This window comes from Equus quagga, chromosome 1 (genome assembly GCF_021613505.1).
Source record: "Equus quagga isolate Etosha38 chromosome 1, UCLA_HA_Equagga_1.0, whole genome shotgun sequence".
Classification (NCBI taxonomy): Eukaryota; Metazoa; Chordata; class Mammalia; order Perissodactyla; family Equidae; genus Equus; species Equus quagga.
In genome coordinates this window covers 90,593,567-90,610,710 of record NC_060267.1, presented here as the reverse complement: position 1 = coordinate 90,610,710, position 17,144 = coordinate 90,593,567, and the positions used below count along the sequence as shown (strand labels likewise).

The 17,144-nt window shown below is 41.3% G+C and overlaps 1 protein-coding gene across 2 annotated transcripts in view; it reads right to left on the bottom strand.

Annotated features, from left to right (window-relative positions):
• The window catches only part of GPR107 (G protein-coupled receptor 107), a 70,706-nt gene that overhangs the window by 45,787 nt on the left and 7,775 nt on the right, over positions 1-17,144 (bottom strand). For both annotated transcript variants that reach the window (XR_006889442.1, XM_046667458.1), the window contains exons 2-6: positions 3,951-4,073; positions 3,579-3,629; positions 3,251-3,330; positions 2,095-2,234; positions 6-43 (exon numbers count right to left, since the gene is read on the bottom strand). Coding sequence is in view for 1 of the 2 variants with exons in the window: in XM_046667458.1 (XP_046523414.1) it covers positions 6-43; positions 2,095-2,234; positions 3,251-3,330; positions 3,579-3,629; positions 3,951-4,073 (432 nt within the window). In the remaining variant the exon portion in view is untranslated. The remainder of the gene's footprint in view (positions 1-5; positions 44-2,094; positions 2,235-3,250; positions 3,331-3,578; positions 3,630-3,950; positions 4,074-17,144) is intronic.

The following is a 17,144-nucleotide window of genomic DNA, read 5'->3' as shown; positions in this document are numbered from 1 at the left end:
CTTACCTTTGAATCCACTGTACTTCTTGTAAACTTTCCACTGTCTAGAAGCAGAAACATTCAAAAGATGTTATTGCATGATTCAGCTCATATGTACATCACAGTGTCATTTTATGAGACTCTAGCTTGTCTCATATCAAAGAATTCAAAGAAACAAAAAGGTGAGGCCATGTGCTATCTTGTAAGCTACCGTCTCCTCAGAACCCAAAACAATCCGGAGCTGCAGAAGCGGCAAATTGCAACTTGCTATACTATAAATGCTATCTAAAAATGATAATATTTAGTACAAACAGGGGAATTCATCTCTGAATAATCTAGTGTATGTTATTGCCAGTGATGCCACATGGAGTGACTTTCCTTATTTTCTAAGTAATTACATTTGTAAACAGATCATTATTTAAAATATTTATATAACATACGAGACTTATTTACATACATGGAAAAAATAAACAGCAAATACTATTAGCATAACGCATACTTTTTTCCATAGCAAGGAGTGTTAAGATTGCTAACGGCTTCTTTCAAGGAACAGAGAGGGCATCTGTCCCTTATTTTTACTTAAGATACTCTTCATGAGAAAGACAGGATCTCAAGCTCCCTGCAGGAAGGAATAGAGTTTTGGAATAAATAATGGAAAAGAATATAGTTATACACCACACAATGACGTTTCAGTCAACGGTGGACCACATATACAATGGAGGTCCCATAAGCTCAGTACCATACAGCCTGGGTGTGCAGTAGCTGTACCATCTAGGTGTGTGTAAGTAAGTACACTCTACGATGTTCGCACAATGATGAAATCGCCTGATGACGCATTTCTCAGAACACATCCCTGTCGTTAAGTGACACAAGACTGTATTTTCCGCTCAGGGAATGGTTGTGTGAGCATGAGGAACCTGGAAAAGGAGATGGTGCACTGGCATTAAATTACACCACCACACAAACGCAATATTCCTGTAAGTCTTTTAATTTAGGTTAGAGTTTTGACAGACTGAGGAAAAATATGTGTAAATAATACAATAAATAGTAAATTATTTTTAAAGAAGTCATATAAATTATTAGACAAACCTGACAGTTAATAAAAGAAGTGATAAATGTAAATTGGCTAATCAACGTATGGGGAAAAAGTGCAGCCTCAATGATAACAGTGAATACAAAAAGAAGACCTTTTTGCCTTTCACTTTAAGATTTAAGGGAAAAAACCTCCAAACCCAGGACTGGCCAGGACTTGGTGATGCAGGCACTATTTCTACATGTTTCCAATAGGAGTATGAATCTACTCAACTCATATGGAAAGGAATTAAAACTATGTATCAGATATATTCTCAAAAGTATTAATATCCTGTGAACCAGATATTCTATTTCTGGGAAACCATCTTAAAGAAAGTTCTATGGGGGCCGGCCCGGTGGCGCAGGAGTTAAGTGTGCACATTCCCCTTCAGTGGCCTGGGGTTCACTGGTTCAGATCCCGAGTGCGGACATGGCACCACTTGGCAAACGCCATGCTGTGGTAGGCATCCCACATATAAAGTAGAGGAAGATGGGCATGGATGTTAGCTCAGGGCCAGCCTTCCTCAGCAAAAACAGGAGGATTAGCAGCAGTTAGCTCAGGGCTAATCTTCCTCAAAAGAAAAAAGAAAGCTCTGTATACATGAAAAAAGTTCTACAAATAAAGAAGCCCAATGCAGCAGTATTTATAATAGCATCAAAATAGAAATATGTCTCCTTAAGGGGAAAGGTTGAGCAAATTACACTACCCATTTAATGGGATATCTGATGAGTATGAAACATCTTAAAGTTAAGTGAATGGGGATGCTTATAAAATTATAAATATGACTAAATTTTTAAAATCAAATGTTACAAACTTAGAAGGAAACATAAATTACCAAAATTCTAACACTGGGAGTAAGGAGAAACGACTGTTCTTTTTCCATCTTCCTCATAATTTCCACATTTTTCTTTAATGGTCATATATTTTTGTATAACTTCCAACATAAAATAAGGCTAAGATCATGTTTGTTTTTACTTAGGAACAAAAAAGAATCAACAGAAGCAAGACAGTGAAGAAAATGCTGGTTTCCACTCGGCAGTTTACCTTGTTTTTTCTGAGTCTGGTTGCCTGCCGAGACTGGGGGAACACCAGGCTCCTGGCTCTGGCCAACGACTTTCTCATCCTTGCTCAAGATGATCTTTGGTAACTGGGTATCAGTGTCTGGTGGAGATCGTATTTTCACTCTATATTTAAATACGACAGAAGGAAAACAGTTGACAGTAATGCTTATGGCCATTTAACTGTTGCCTGTTAGGCACTGTTTCAAGCTCTAAAGCCATCATCTCACGGAGTCCTGACAATGTCCTGTGGTGTAGATTCTATTACACGCATTTTACAGATGCTGAAGTGGACGCTCAGAAAGGCTGCATACGTGCCCAGAGTAGTCAGTTAGTAAGTAGCTGGGCAAGGACCCAGGCAGTCTCACTGTAAAGCTTAAGTTCTCAGCAACCATATGATGCTGATGTACATATTTCCCCCCAAGTATCCGTAATGTGTTCAACAAATTGGCATACAAGGGAAATGGAACAAGACATAAAAAAACCAAGAAGACATTAAAGTGAAGTCTAGGGGAACACGTGAGGGGCAGTGGGCACCAGAAGCAGCCTGCCTAACATGCACTTCTTCCCTTCTCCCTTCGTAACAGACCCGTCCCGCCCGAGAAGGGGCCAGGGAGTTTCCATGCCTGAGTGGACATGTGCCCACAGCTGACACGACCCAGCTGAAGGGAAGCACTTCTAGTTCTGACTGGGAGAAGCCTTCCCCTCTTTCCCTCAGCTGCATGTGAATAAAGAACTCACTTCACTGAACATACCAGGGTATTTCACACTACTCCGCCTTTGTAGAGAATGCTCCCTCGGCCTGAAATGCTCTACCTTTCTCATTCATCTGGTAAAGTCTGTGCACGAGAAGGCCGGTTGGGTCAACACTTACTGAAGCCTTCCCTTTTCTTTCACAGTTCCACGGCTTCTCTGCCTTACTCCTTCTCTTTTGATGTGATCATCTGCACTGCTCTTCTGTCTCCCTCATTAACCTACAAGCTCCTCAAGGACCAGACCTCTGTCTCCCTCATCTTGGTTCTAATCTCCACCACTCAGCACAGTATTTGGCACATGGCAGACACTCAATAAACTAGCTTAGCTACCAAAGGCCCTCTCACTTTACTCTAGGATGGAAGTGAAGGAACGTTAGAATTACTTACTCACTCTTGGAGATGTCTACGACTAGAAGGGTGACAGAGACAACCTGCTGCCTTAAAATGCAGTAATGCACATCTTCATCCTGAGAAAGGAAGAGCCAACTGTACATCATCTTAGACATTCACACTAGAACGAGAACAAAAAGTTCTCGGGAACAAGGCAAACAAGTGGCCCAGCCTCCATTCCAAACACAACTGCTGGTGCTCAGAGACGCCTGGAAGTCAGAGCAGCCACCACCTCAGGAGAACAGCACCAAAAGGAGCAGCCTGTTCCCACCCAGTGTCCTGGGCTCAAGGGAAGGGAGTGATCAGGTCAGGCATTTAAGCTCACCAGGTAAGAAGAAAATCCATCATTCTTTGTGCGGTCCAGGGTGAATCCAATCTAAAAAGGGTAAAAAGAGTAGAGGTAAGTATCTCCCTGATACCCTAGCGTCCAGACCTTTCCTACTTTGAGAGAAGAAAAGCTGACGCTTTTGGTTTGGCCTCCTCTCGGTTTTCTTAGCATTCATTTCGTAAGAAGCATCACTAATTACTAAAATTATTCAAGAATTACAACTTCAGTGTTAAAAGTAAAACTATCTGATGCCTGCTCACAAGGTAAATTTTCTGTGCATTCCGATACTTCATCTTAAAGTATGGGGAGGAGCTCTCACCTAAGGAACGAAAAAGGGCAAAGGCCTCGACCTCCAAGAAAGGCACTTACAACGGGCTCCTTGTCTGCGGCTCCTTCAGGCACGTTCACTGAAAGGCTACTGACAGTAACCACCATGTACCCATCCTTGAAGAATCCAAAGGTGTTCAGATGAACCTTATGCCTCACATCGTCCTAAAAAAGATATGCAGTAGTGGAATTAGTAATATGGAGAAGTTAATTTGATTACTTAACCTATTCATTTGCTTGAAGAACTATAGTATCTAGTTTCCTGCTAGCTAACCAATGTTTCCATATGCTCAGCACTTACCAAGAACCAGGTTATGTGCCAAGGGCTTTCCCATGATACCTAAGCCTCACTCAGCCCGGTGTGGTTAAGAGTAGTATCCCCACGACAGGGATGAAAACACTAGCTCAGAGGTGAGACGAATGACCCAAGCCAGGCAGACGATAAGTGGTAAGGCTGAGACTTCAACACAGATCTGCTGTGAAAGCCATTTTCATACGACTGTCCCTTAATATGGGAAAATGATCAGGATATAATATGAAATGCAAGTTGGATAACCTAGAAGAAATGGACAAATTCCTAGAAACATACAATCTACCAAGACTGAATCATGAAGAAACAGAAAATCTGAACAGACCACTGACAAGTCAGGAGATTGAATCAGTAAGCAAACAGTTAAGGCAAAGTTAATGCCAATCCTTCTCAAACTCTTCCAAAAAATTGAAGAGGAGGGAACACTTCCAAACTCATTTTATAAGACCAGTATTATCTGGATAGCAAAGCCAGATAAGGACACTACAAGAAAAGAAAATTACAAGCCAATATCCCTGATGAACAAAGATGCAAAAATCCTCAACAAAATACTAGCAAACCGAATTCAATAGCACATTAAAAGATCATACACCACAATCAAGTGGGATTTATCCCTGGGATGCAAGGATGGTTTAACATATGCAAATCAATAAATGTGATACATCACTTAACCAAATGAAGGGAAAAATCCAAAGATCATTTCAACAGACTCAGAAAAAGCACCTGACAAAATACAACATCCTTTCATGATAAAGACTCTCAACAAATTAGGTATAGAAGGAATGTACCTCAACATAATACAGGCCAAATATGACAAACCCACAGCTAACATAATACTTAACAGTGAAAAGCTGAAAGTCTTTCCTCTAACACCATGAACAAGACGGATGCCCACTCTCATCATTCCTATTCAACATAGTACTGGAAGTTCTAGCTAGAGTAATTAGGCAAGAAAAAGAAATAAGAGGCATCCAAACTGGGAAGGAAGAAGCAAAAACGTCTCTGTTTGTACATGAGATGATCTTAAATATAGAAAATACTAAAGACTCCACTAAGAACCTGTTAGAATAAACAAATTCAGTAAGGTTGTATGATATGAAAATCAACATACAAAAAAAGTGACATTTCTATACACTAACAACAACAATATTTTGATTGCATCAAAATATCCCAAAGAGAAACAAACAAACAAAAAGATCCCATTTACACTAGCATCAAGAACCCAGGAAAATATTCAGGAATAAATTTAACCAAGGAGGTGAAAGATCTATACACTGAAAACTACAAACACACTGATGAAAGAAACTGCAGATACAAATGATGGAAAAGATAACCTGTATTCATGGGTTGAAGGCATTAATACTGTTAAAATGTCCACACTACCCAAAGCGATCTACGGAGTCAATGTACTCCCTATCAAAATTCCAATGGCATTTTTCACAGAACTAGAAAAAACAATCCTAAATTTATATGAAACTGTGAAAGACACCAAACAGCCAAAGCAATCTTGAATAAGAAGAACGAAGCTGGAGGTATCACATTACCTGATTTCAAACTATCTTACAAAGCTCCAGTAACCAAAACAATATGGTACTGGCATAAAAACAGACATACAGACCAATGGAACAGAATAGAGTCCAGAAATAAATCCACACATATACCGTCAACTGATCTTCGACAAAGGTGCCAAGAACACACAATGGGGAAACAATAGTCTGTTCAGTAAGCAGCATTGGGAAAACTGGATATCCACATGCAGAAGAATGAAACTGGACCCTCATCTCACACCATATACAAAACTCAACTCAAAATGGATTAAAGACTTAAATGTAAGGTCTGAAACTGGAAAACTACTAGAAGAAAACATAGGAAAAAAGCTTGACATTGGTATGGGCAAAGGTTTTTAGGACAGAAACCAAAAAAGCACAGGCAACAGAGGTAAAATAGACAAACAAGATTGCATCAAACTAAAAAGCCTGTGAACAGCAAAAGAAACAATCAACAGAGTGAAGAGACAATCCATGGAATGAGAAAAAATATTTGCAAACCATATATCTGATAAGGGGTTAATATACAAATACACAAGGAACTCAAACAACTAAACAGCAAGAAAACAAATAACCTAATTAAAAAATGGGCAAAGGATCTGAACAGATATTTCTCAAAAGAAGACATAAAAATGGCCAACAGGTGTATGAAAAGGTGTTCAACATCACTAATTATTATAGAAATGCAAATTAAAACCATGATGAGATATCACCTCACTCCTGTTAAAATGGCTATTATCAAAAAGTCAAAAGAGAACAAGCGTTGATGAGAACATGGAGAAACAGAGAACTCTTGTACACTGTTGGTGGGAATGTAAATGGACCAACTATTACAGAAAACAATACGGAGGTTCTTCAAAAAATTAAAAATGAGGGGCCGGGCCCGTGGCTGTGCGGTTAAAGTTCCCTGCGCTCTGCTTCAGCACGGCCGTAGATCCCAGGCGCAGACCTAGTCCACTCATCAGCCATGCTGTGGAGGCATCCCCATATACAAAATAGAGGAAGACTGGCACAGATGTGAGCTCAGGGCTAATCTCCCTCAAGCAAAAATTGAGGAAGATTGGCAACGGACGTTAGCTCAGGGCAAATGGATCTCACCAAAAAAACCCAAATAAATAAATCCTATGTTTGGAAAAAAATTAAAACTAGAACTACCACATGATCCAGCAATCCCACTTCTGAGTATATATCCACAGGAAACAAAATTGTCATCTCGAAGAAATAGCTGCATTCCCACATTTGTTGCAGCACTATTCACAACAGCCAAGATCCGGAGAAAACATAAGTGGTGCCAACAAATGAATGGATAAAGAAAATGTGATACACACACACACAAAGGACTATCATTCAGCCTTCAAAGAAGAAGGAAATCTTCTCTTTTTCGACGACACGGATTAACCTGGAGAACATCATCTTAAGTGCAATAAGCCAGACACAGAAAGACAAATACTGCATGATCTCACTTATATGTGGAATCTAAAAATGTTGATTTCTTAGAAGCAGAGTGCAGAATGATGGTTACCAAGGGCTGGGGGTGGGCGCGTGGAGGGAAATGGACAGATGGTCAAAGTGTACAAAGTTTCAGATATGCAGGATGAGTAAGTTCTGGAGATCTAGCAATACTGTATAGTATATTTGAAATTTGCTTGGAGAGTAGACCTTAACTGTTCTCACCAAAAAGAAAAGAAAGTAGCTATGTGAGGTAATGGATACATGAATTGGCTTGATGGTGGTAATCATTTCGCAATGTATATATAAATCAAAACACCACACTGTACATCTTAAATACAATTTTTATTTGTCAATTATACCTCATTAAAGCTGGAAAAAATATTAAATGCGAAGAACCAAATCCAATCTATATACAGTAAGAGCTAAATTTGTTTTTAAAAAATTAAAAGGCATATATATTTACACTTATTTACATATTTATAAAATATTTGAGAGAAACTCACCAGCTCTAAAAATGTTAGTGCCAGTGGGATGGTGGGTAACAATTTTTTCTTTACATTTTTCTGTATTTTCTAAATTTATAACAAGTCATGTATTAATTTATAATTACAGAAAAATCAATCATTTTTTTCTTTAAGTATTACCATTTGCCAGCAATATCCGCAGGACCCTCACCTAACCTAACCCCCATCTCCATTTTAAGCTATTATGTCACAATATCAACTAAGATACATATGGAAGTGACTTTGTAAACTGTATCTCATTATACAAATCATATAGACATAGAAATTTTGAGACTAGAAGGGACCAGGAAGGTCATACATTGTAATCACCCACTCAACTTTATTCGATTCAATTCAATGTAAATAAACCAATATTTACAAAACACCACTAACAGCTGAGGCCCAAGAGGTGAAAAATACTCAGTCCCAGAAAAAATCCCAACAGCCAGTCCTAACTGTCCAGGAACAAGGGAACCTTTCCTTCCACCACGGGGAAGTCAGAGATCTGGGCGCTCTGGGCCAAGTGCCCCAGCCACTTTGCAAGTCCTGTGCCGGGGTGCTTCAGCCAGCATCTGGGGACGGGGTGGGAGGAGGGGAGAAGAAACCTCAGCACTCATCTCTCTCCCTCCAGATACTCTCCTAGAAGGGGCAGTGATGTCAGTCTCTTGATGGCAAGGTGACCAAGCAAAAGGAGGCACACGCAAGGAGCCGCCAAGTAGGGTGAGGAGGACAACAGCAGACACAGCAATGAAGATTTAACTACATTTCAACAACCACCTACCATTTCCATCAGTATTGACAGCAGTAAAGTCTGTCTGTTTCCTCACGGATTTCAGAGATTGCAAGCACTTGACCTGGAATTTAGTACTGTGCTAAGAGGAGCTTTATGTATTACCATTCATTCTTCTTACAACACTCTGAGGCAGGTGTTGATATGCCCATTTTATAGATGAGGAAACAGAGGCTCAGAGCAGTAAAAACCGCTTAAAATCATACTGTTAGTAGGTGGCAGAGCCAGTACTCCAACTTAGGTTTGTTTAAACCCCAAACCTCTGGTCTTAACCACCTCATACTTTTTACAACCAAATAAATGGTGTATCTTTTGTTTGCTTTTAAATTTTTTATTATAGAAAATTTCAAACTATCTACTTGTGGTCAATTTTATTCCTCTACACTCCTCCCCAGCCCCAATCTCAATTATTTAGAAGCAAATCCCAGCTATTTTATCATTTCATCTGTTAATCTTTCAGTGTGTATCTGACAAAGGCTTTTTAAAAAAACATAACCCTAATAACATGCTATATTCCTAATCACAGTAAACTACTTATCAAGTTAATTAAAGGAGATTGTTCATCCATGAGAAGTCAAGGTCACAGGAACATAAAACACAGGACTGTTTCCAGGTTCATATTCACAGGGCTGGTTGTAAAACTTTGTAATTTTTCCTAGCTTTTCTAGTAGACTTTTATTATCTGAAATCAGTGGAAACACAATTGGCTCTAACACAATTACAATCTCAAAAGCATTTATCCAAAACAAGGAAATCAGCATTAACTTGAGGAGGAAGAAGCAGTCTGAATTACTGTGCTGGATACCTAACCTATCATTAGAGAAATGGCGGCACCAGCAGATTATTCTGGATTATTTCAGATTATTCTGAAAGATTCGTTTGTATTTTCCATAAACTATTATGTTAAATTAAAATTTCCTTTTAAGATTTCAAAATTCTAAACCAAAATTTTACCCAAAAGTTTAATTAAAATGTGTAGTTTCAGGTCTTAATTATGGATGCAATTTTGTTCGCTTCTTCCTGTTTTCTGTTTGCATGCAACTTTCTTTTTACCACCACAAAAGCTTTCTCAGCATTTAAGAACACATACGTACTGAGAAGTAAACTCTTACTGAAATAAGTTTTCCTAAAATTTCTGGTTTATAGAGTAAATCTGAAATTAAAAGACAACAGGAGGCTAATAAACATGCTGAGATCCTGAACCTCATCAAGGGTCAACTTAAAACAAGATGTCACCTTTTTCCTATCAGGATGACAGAAGACCTAAAATGTGCTATGTTGTGCAGCATGTGGCTAAATGAACACTCAACACTCGCATGTCCTACCGGTGGGAGTGTAAACTGATTAAACCCTTATAGAGGGCTATTTGGTACCCTCCACTTAAAGTAATCCCACGCCTAGGAATCTACCCCACAGAAATACTAAAGCCGATACACAAAGATATATGTACAAGAATATTCACAGCAGCCTTAGTATAATAGCTAAAATCAAGCAATAAAAAGGCAATATAAATTTTCATCAACAAAAGAATGATTTTTATAAGTCATGAGTCCTCCTCACAATGGAGTATTATTGTAGTGGTTAAGAAGTAATAAGTAGGGGGGCTGGCCCCGTGGCCGAGTAGTTAAGTTCGTGCACTCCGCTGCAGGCGGCCCAGTGTTTCGTTGGTTCGAATCCTGGCGCGGACATGGCACTGCTCATCAAACCACGCTGAGGCAGCGTCCCATGTGCCACAACTAGAAGGACTCACAACAAAGAATATACAACTATGTACTGGGGGGCTTTGGGGAGAAAAAGGAAAAAAAATAAAATCTTTAAAAAAAAAAGAAGTAATAAGTAGGCCTACATACACTAACATCTTTTAAATATCCACAAGATAATAAATGAAAAAGACAAACTGATTCATTCAGCAAGTATTCACTGAGTACCGACAGGCCTTGCTCTAAGTTTGAGAACGGAGCACTAAATAAAATGAACAAAAATTCCTGCCTGATTGAGCTTATATTCCAGTGGAGACAGATAAGAACAAATAACAGTGGACGACGTGGTCTATTGGATGGCGAGGAGTCTACAGAGAAATCACGCCGGGAAACGAGCCGAGGAGGGTGGGGAGCGCTGCCACCTCAACCAGGGTGGTCGGAGCAGGCGCCACCAAGCAGGCAGCTCCGAGCAGAGAGGAGTGTGGGCAACCGCCACACAGACGTCAGGAGGAAGGGCACTCCAGGCCTGGCACCAAGGAATGCCCCCCAAAAGTGGAACCGTGCTCCGTGGATTGAGGACTACAGGAGGCCAGTATGGCCGGACTTGGGCTCAGAAGTCACTGAAAAGCTCTGCACATAACCTGAGCTGACTTCCATTTTATAAAGTGTGACTATAACAGAAAAAGAAAAGAGAAAGAAACCTACATGTGGGGAAGGCGTTTATGAAGGTGATTAAAGTTACGGCGGGAGACGCGGAAGGACACACTACGCGGGCACAGCGGGCCACTCCGAGGAATCCACTCCGAGGAATCCACTCGAGGGGCGGGGTGGGGGAAGGACGCCGAACACGCCTGAGCACCCTTGTATCAGGAAAGCTTTCAGCTCACCAGAAAGCAGTTACCTGGCACATACTAAATACTCTTTTACTCCTTCAAACACATATGAAAGGCAATTATAACCAGTGTTCTAATCTGTACTTTATCCATCCAAAAACCTTTTTGGTTTTCTACAAACTATGCCTCTGAAAATGAAGTATTATATTCAAAAAAATCATTTTTATTTGACTTCTTAGAGTGAAATGTAGGATAGTTTTTATAATCAAATTTAACTTTTAAAAATTATAAGTGACAACTACATTAGGGAAAAAAGAACCAAAGTGAAAAAAAGTCACCCCTATTTCACTTTGTGAAAACCATTCAGAATTTGGAGATTTTCCCTCTAATCTGTTTTATTTTAATATTACTTGTTGGGGGCCGGCCCCGTGGCCAAGTTCACGCGCTCCGCTGCGGCGGCCCAGGGTTTCACTGGTTCGGATCCTGGGCGCGGACATGGCACCGCTCATCAGGCCACGCTGAGGCGGCGTCCCACATGCCACAACCAGAAGGACCCACAACTAAAATATGCAACTATGTACAGGGGGGCTTTGGGGAGAAAAAGGAAAAACAAAATCTCTAAAAATAGACATATATCACTTGTTTATTCTGATGATAAAACTTGTACCCGCTCACAGAAAACATAACTAAAAAAGGACAGGAGAGGAGCTGCATCCTCACCCTCTGCGATAACTTACAATAACAGTTTGGTCTTTTCCTTTCACATCGAAGAAAATTTAAACCACATTTTTCAGTCATTGTAGCTCTTAGGTGGGACTAAGCAAACGAAAGATCATATTAGCTGGAAAAGTATAAACTAAACCATAATGTATACTCTCGCTGTTTGGTGGCATCTATAACAGGATCAGCCATGTCCTGAGTACACACAAGCCCATCACCCAAGTGCAGAGAATTCCTGTTTATAGAAACACGGCAACAACACTTTGTCAGTAATAAGTGCTCATTTTAGAAAAACTGGAAGACAGAAACGCATTCATTCCCTCATTCAACAGAGACAGACTGAATCCCCACTATGTGTCAGGCACTGTGCACTCAATGGTCACCAGGGCAAGCGAGCCCTTGCTCTCAGGAGGCTCACAACCCTTCTAGTCGTAGCAAAGTTAAACAAACGACAACCAATATCCATTCACCCACTCCGGAATTATCAAATGTCTCTATCACAGTTGCTTCAGATCCACAGGAAGGGAGAGAGGAGAGGAGGGAAACAATAAAACGTTAGTGACAAAGTGAAGCGCCTTGTATCTCTGCCGAATCCTATTCCCTCCGTCATCCCTCCCACATTCATTAATTGGTTAGGTGGTTTTCTGCTTTTTCCTTTTTAAATTACTTTTACTAGATATATCCATAAACATCACACAGTATCATTCTGTGTTTTAAAATTGTGGATAAATTGTGTCATATTGCATGTACAGTTCCACAACTCGCATTTTCAGAGACACTGCACTCTTTGAGGACCTGCGCTGATACACTTAATGCTCCAGTTCCTCATGTATCTGCTTGTGTTCCATCACATGTACATCACAATATATCCATTTCCCCATCCTGTGTGCTCAGGGAATTTCCGATCTTTTGGTATGACAAAACTGTATGAAAGCTATTATGATCCTTGTACATATCTTCTTACACATATTTGTCTGGGGATCAAGGGTATATAAATATATTATATATACATATAAATTCTTAAATATAAATTTATATAAAATTACACAAAAATATACATCTAATTTTAGAGTTGTTTTTACATTTTGGTCTTTAATCCACCTGGAATATATTTTTGTGTAAGGTGTGAGGAAGGTAGCTGTTTCTTTTTTTTCCCTCCATATGGGAAGCCAGTTGTCCTGAGACTACTCCAGAGCAATCTGTCCTAACTTCCACTGCTCTGTGATGCTCCAGAGGTAAGCAATAGATGCTTAGCCCATCCTCATGAAGCCAGAAGTCTCTGGTGTGTGCTTCCTATTCTGTCCCATTGATCCGCTTGATTCCCAGTATTATCACATTGCCTTATGATATGAAACCGAGGAAGGCAAGACCTCTCTCCTCCTCCTTATTGAGATGTGTGTAATTTCGGGCCTTCTGGTGACTGGAATGGAGAGCTAGGAGGGCTTCTAGGGTGCTAGTAATGTCCTGTTTCTTGACCTGAGTGCTGGTCACATGGGTATGTTCAGTCATAAAAAAATTCACCAAGATGCACACGCATGAACTAAAAAACTAAAGAAAGGACGGGCAATGGGACGAGAGGAGGCTGCCTCACAGAAAGCTGGGCAGCCTCATTAAGGACTGTGAACTCTCCCCTAAGGCAAACAGGGTGCCACCAATGGGCTTAAAAGGGGAGTGACATGACTGGAGTTGGCTTTTAGGGAGATCATTCCAGCTACAAAAGAAAATATGAACTGGAGTAACACTGGGACCCCAGGTGTGAGGAGACCACACTGCTCCAAGAGATACAAGGATGGCCTGGACCAAAGAGTGACAGTGGTGATGACAGAGCAGTGAACGGATCTGGGGAGCTATTTAAAACACCCATCTGTGGAACTTGGTGATGAGAAGTTAAGAATAACAGACTCTGGCTTGAGAAAATGAGTAGCTAGTGGTCCCAGCTACTAAGAAAAGGAAATCTTCAGGAGAAGTATATAGGTTGGGGGTGAAGGGAGTGGCAGGACAAGCTGAATTTCAACACACAGAGGTGCTTACGAGACATCTGAATGGAACGGGGGGCGGGGGGGGCAGGCAGTTGGACATACTTGTCTAGAGCTCAGAGGAAAGGGCTGATCTGCAGAGGAAATAAGCATTCCCATAATCACAACGCCTAAAGACAACTACTATTTTGGTGTACTTTCTCCTCTTTCCCCACTTTAAAAACAGTTGTTTTATACTGACAATTCTGGTCTTTTAACTAAATACTAAAACATAAGAAATGCTTTTACTTTGATTTGCCCAACAACTTCATATTAAACTGCTTTCAAATAGAGCACGTGGAGTAATGATACTTCACTTTAGTTTTCTCATAAACGGAACTTGAGAAAATAAACACACCACTTAAGTGAGCTGGCTGAAGGTCACCTACCTGGCCACTTCTTTATTTTCAACAGCTCACCAGCTGGCAGTCTACAGACTGTACTGGCCCACAAAATGTGTTTTATCTGGCCAACACAGTGTTTTGTTTTTGTTTTTTAACTTGAATCCATTGCTAGTTAATTTCACATAAAAGTCTGAATTTCTAGTTATTCTTAAAAAAGAAAGAAAGGAAGGAAGAAAAAGAACCAGAAGATCCAGCATGTCTAGGCCACATTCCAACACAGCAACCGTCCGCTGCAGCAGGGCAGCAGCCACCTGCAGAAGGGGCATGCGTTTGTTCTGCCGCGGGCGTGCCCTGCTGTCTCACGGAGCCAGCTCACTTGGCATCTACCTGGCTTCTACGAGCATCGAAGTTTGTGACCTCTGATTAATATAAACAGCAGACCCGAAAAGTAAGCAAAAGTGCCTTTAAGTGCCCACGATCAGCTTCTCCACTATCACAGAGAAGCAACAACAGTATCATCTACCACTTGTTGACTGCCTACTACTCCTGGTAGGAGACACCACCGTAAGCTTAATATTGATTCTTGGCTCACCGCATACAGACAGCAACTCACAAAAGGAATCAGGTAAAATTCACTCATGAAACAAAAATCTGACAGCTAAGCATATGAGGAAAGAGAAGAGCTACAAAAAGCTGACAGAAAATGCAAAGCACAGAAGTCTAGGGTCCTGGCGATCAGGGTTCGCCTCCTTGACAGTCACTGAGGGCTGCTCGCTCAGTGCAAGTGGTAAGATGGAAAGAGCACGGATCCTGGGTTCAAATTCCAACTCTACTTATGTAACCCAAGTTCTGTTTTCCTAATTCATAAAGCAGAGATAATAACATTTATCTCAAAGGCCTGCTATGAGGAGTCAGTGAATAAAAAATATCAAATATTTAGCATAGTCTCTGGCCTATAATAGATGCTTTAATAATAAGTAGCTATTACCATCACTTCAAATTTAGATTCAGGGGCCAGCCCCGTGGCCGACTGGTTAAGTTCGCACGCTCTGCTTCAGCGGCCCAGGGTTTCGCAGGTTCGGATCTGGGCGTGGACATCGCACCGCTCATCAGGCTGTGCTGAGGCAGGGTCCCACATAGCACAACCAGAGGCACTCACAGCTAGAATATGCAAGTATGTACAGGGGGGCTTTGGAGGGAGAAGAAGAAGAAAAGACTGGCAACAGATGTTAGTGCAGGTGCCAATCTAAAAAAAAAAAAATTTAGCTTCTGTAGAAAACCTCATTTCCCCCAAGTGAGCACAGAACAGTCGTCACCGAGCCAGCGGTCTCAACCTTTCTGTGTCCACAGCAGTCTCATGCGCTAGAGTTACGGTAGCATACTTAAGAGGGACGAAAGATTTCAAACAACACTGAATGAGTCAACAGCATCTCCCTCCGTGTTGCACTCCCCCCAGCTCCCTTCCTCTCCTCACTCTGAGTTGCCTTGGGTGAGCTGTTGGCTGCCTCGACCAAGCTCTTCTCCACGCTCACAAGGCCAAGGGGCTGGGCCTGACCTCATACTGTCGCGAGAGCACACTGCATGCTTTTCTGCACCACCCTGGGCGAGATTCTGGACAGACCCGGCTAACCTGTGAGTCCACCCAGTTGCAGCAAACACTGATTTTACACACTGATCACAGTTTTGGAGGCATGCCTAGGAAGGGTTTGAGGTTTTACAGGATGGACCAGCTAAGAGTCAGTGGACCTGAGCGGAGGCACAGCAGGTGTGAGGAAGATCCTCTTCTAATTTCCCAAAACTTTCCAGATACTTCTTCAGGGGCAGGGGGTGGAATTCACAAAGCAGTCCGTGCAGTGGGGCTGTAGCCACTGGTCAAGGAAGATTTACCAAGTAAGGCTGGTGTGATCAGGCGGATCCTGATCTACTGGCAGTGATTCCAGAGTATTTGTGCAAAGGGGATCTGATTCATCTACTTACAGACATCACTGCTCTGCTGAAGACATTCTCTGAACGCTATCACTCGGAAACAGAGTAGCAACACGTTGCTATGAAGGTGGAGCTTCGAAGTGAGGTTATCATATACCTATTGCATTAGTTTCCCAGGGCTGTTATAACAAACACTCACAGACCGCGTGGCTTACAACAACAGAAACTTATTCTCTCCCAGTTCTGGAGGCTAGAAGTCCAAAATCAAGGTGTCGGCAAGGCCATGCTCCCTCTGAAGCCTCGAGGGAAAAAAACCCTTCCTTGCCTCTTCCGAGTTCCTGGCGGTTGCTTGCAATCCTCAGGGTTCCCGGTTCGCAGCTGCAGCAATCCAATCTCACACGGCCTTCCTCCCTCTCTGTGCGCCTCCTCTTCTGAGAAGGACACTGGTCATACTGAATTAGGACCCAGCCTGACCCAGTATGACCTAATCTTCATTATTTACAGCTGCAAAGACCCTATTTCCAAATAAGGCCACATCCTGAGATTCTGGGTGGACATTAATTTTGGAGGGACACCAGTCAACCCAGTACATACATCCATGTTCTCAATCATTTACACTGAAGACTCCTAGTGCTTAATCACCTGGCCATATTCATGCTATTCTTCTTCAACCAAAGAGATGAAGCAAAGGAAAACCTAATGCATAGACAATCTTTCTTGATCCCAACTTTTTTCCCCCTAGTTAATAAAAGAGTAAACCACAGGTTTACCCTTGTGCACCGGGGATAAAAACAGCAGCAGCAAAAATCCATAACAGCAGCAGTGGAAGGGCAAGGGGAAATAAAAGTGGAAAAAAAGACAAAATAATTATTGGAATTTTCCAGGGGTGTTTTATTAAGAAACCTCAGCAATCAATATTTGATTACTCTACACCAGTATTCTCAGAAGAAAGCAAACTGGCACACACGCCACCAAAGAGTAATGACTAGAAAAAGCATACTACATGCTCATATACACCTATGCCGATGAGCAGATGCTTAAGAGACATTAGTACTTAAAAGAGATGAGACCCCGAAAGGTCCGTATATTTTACGTG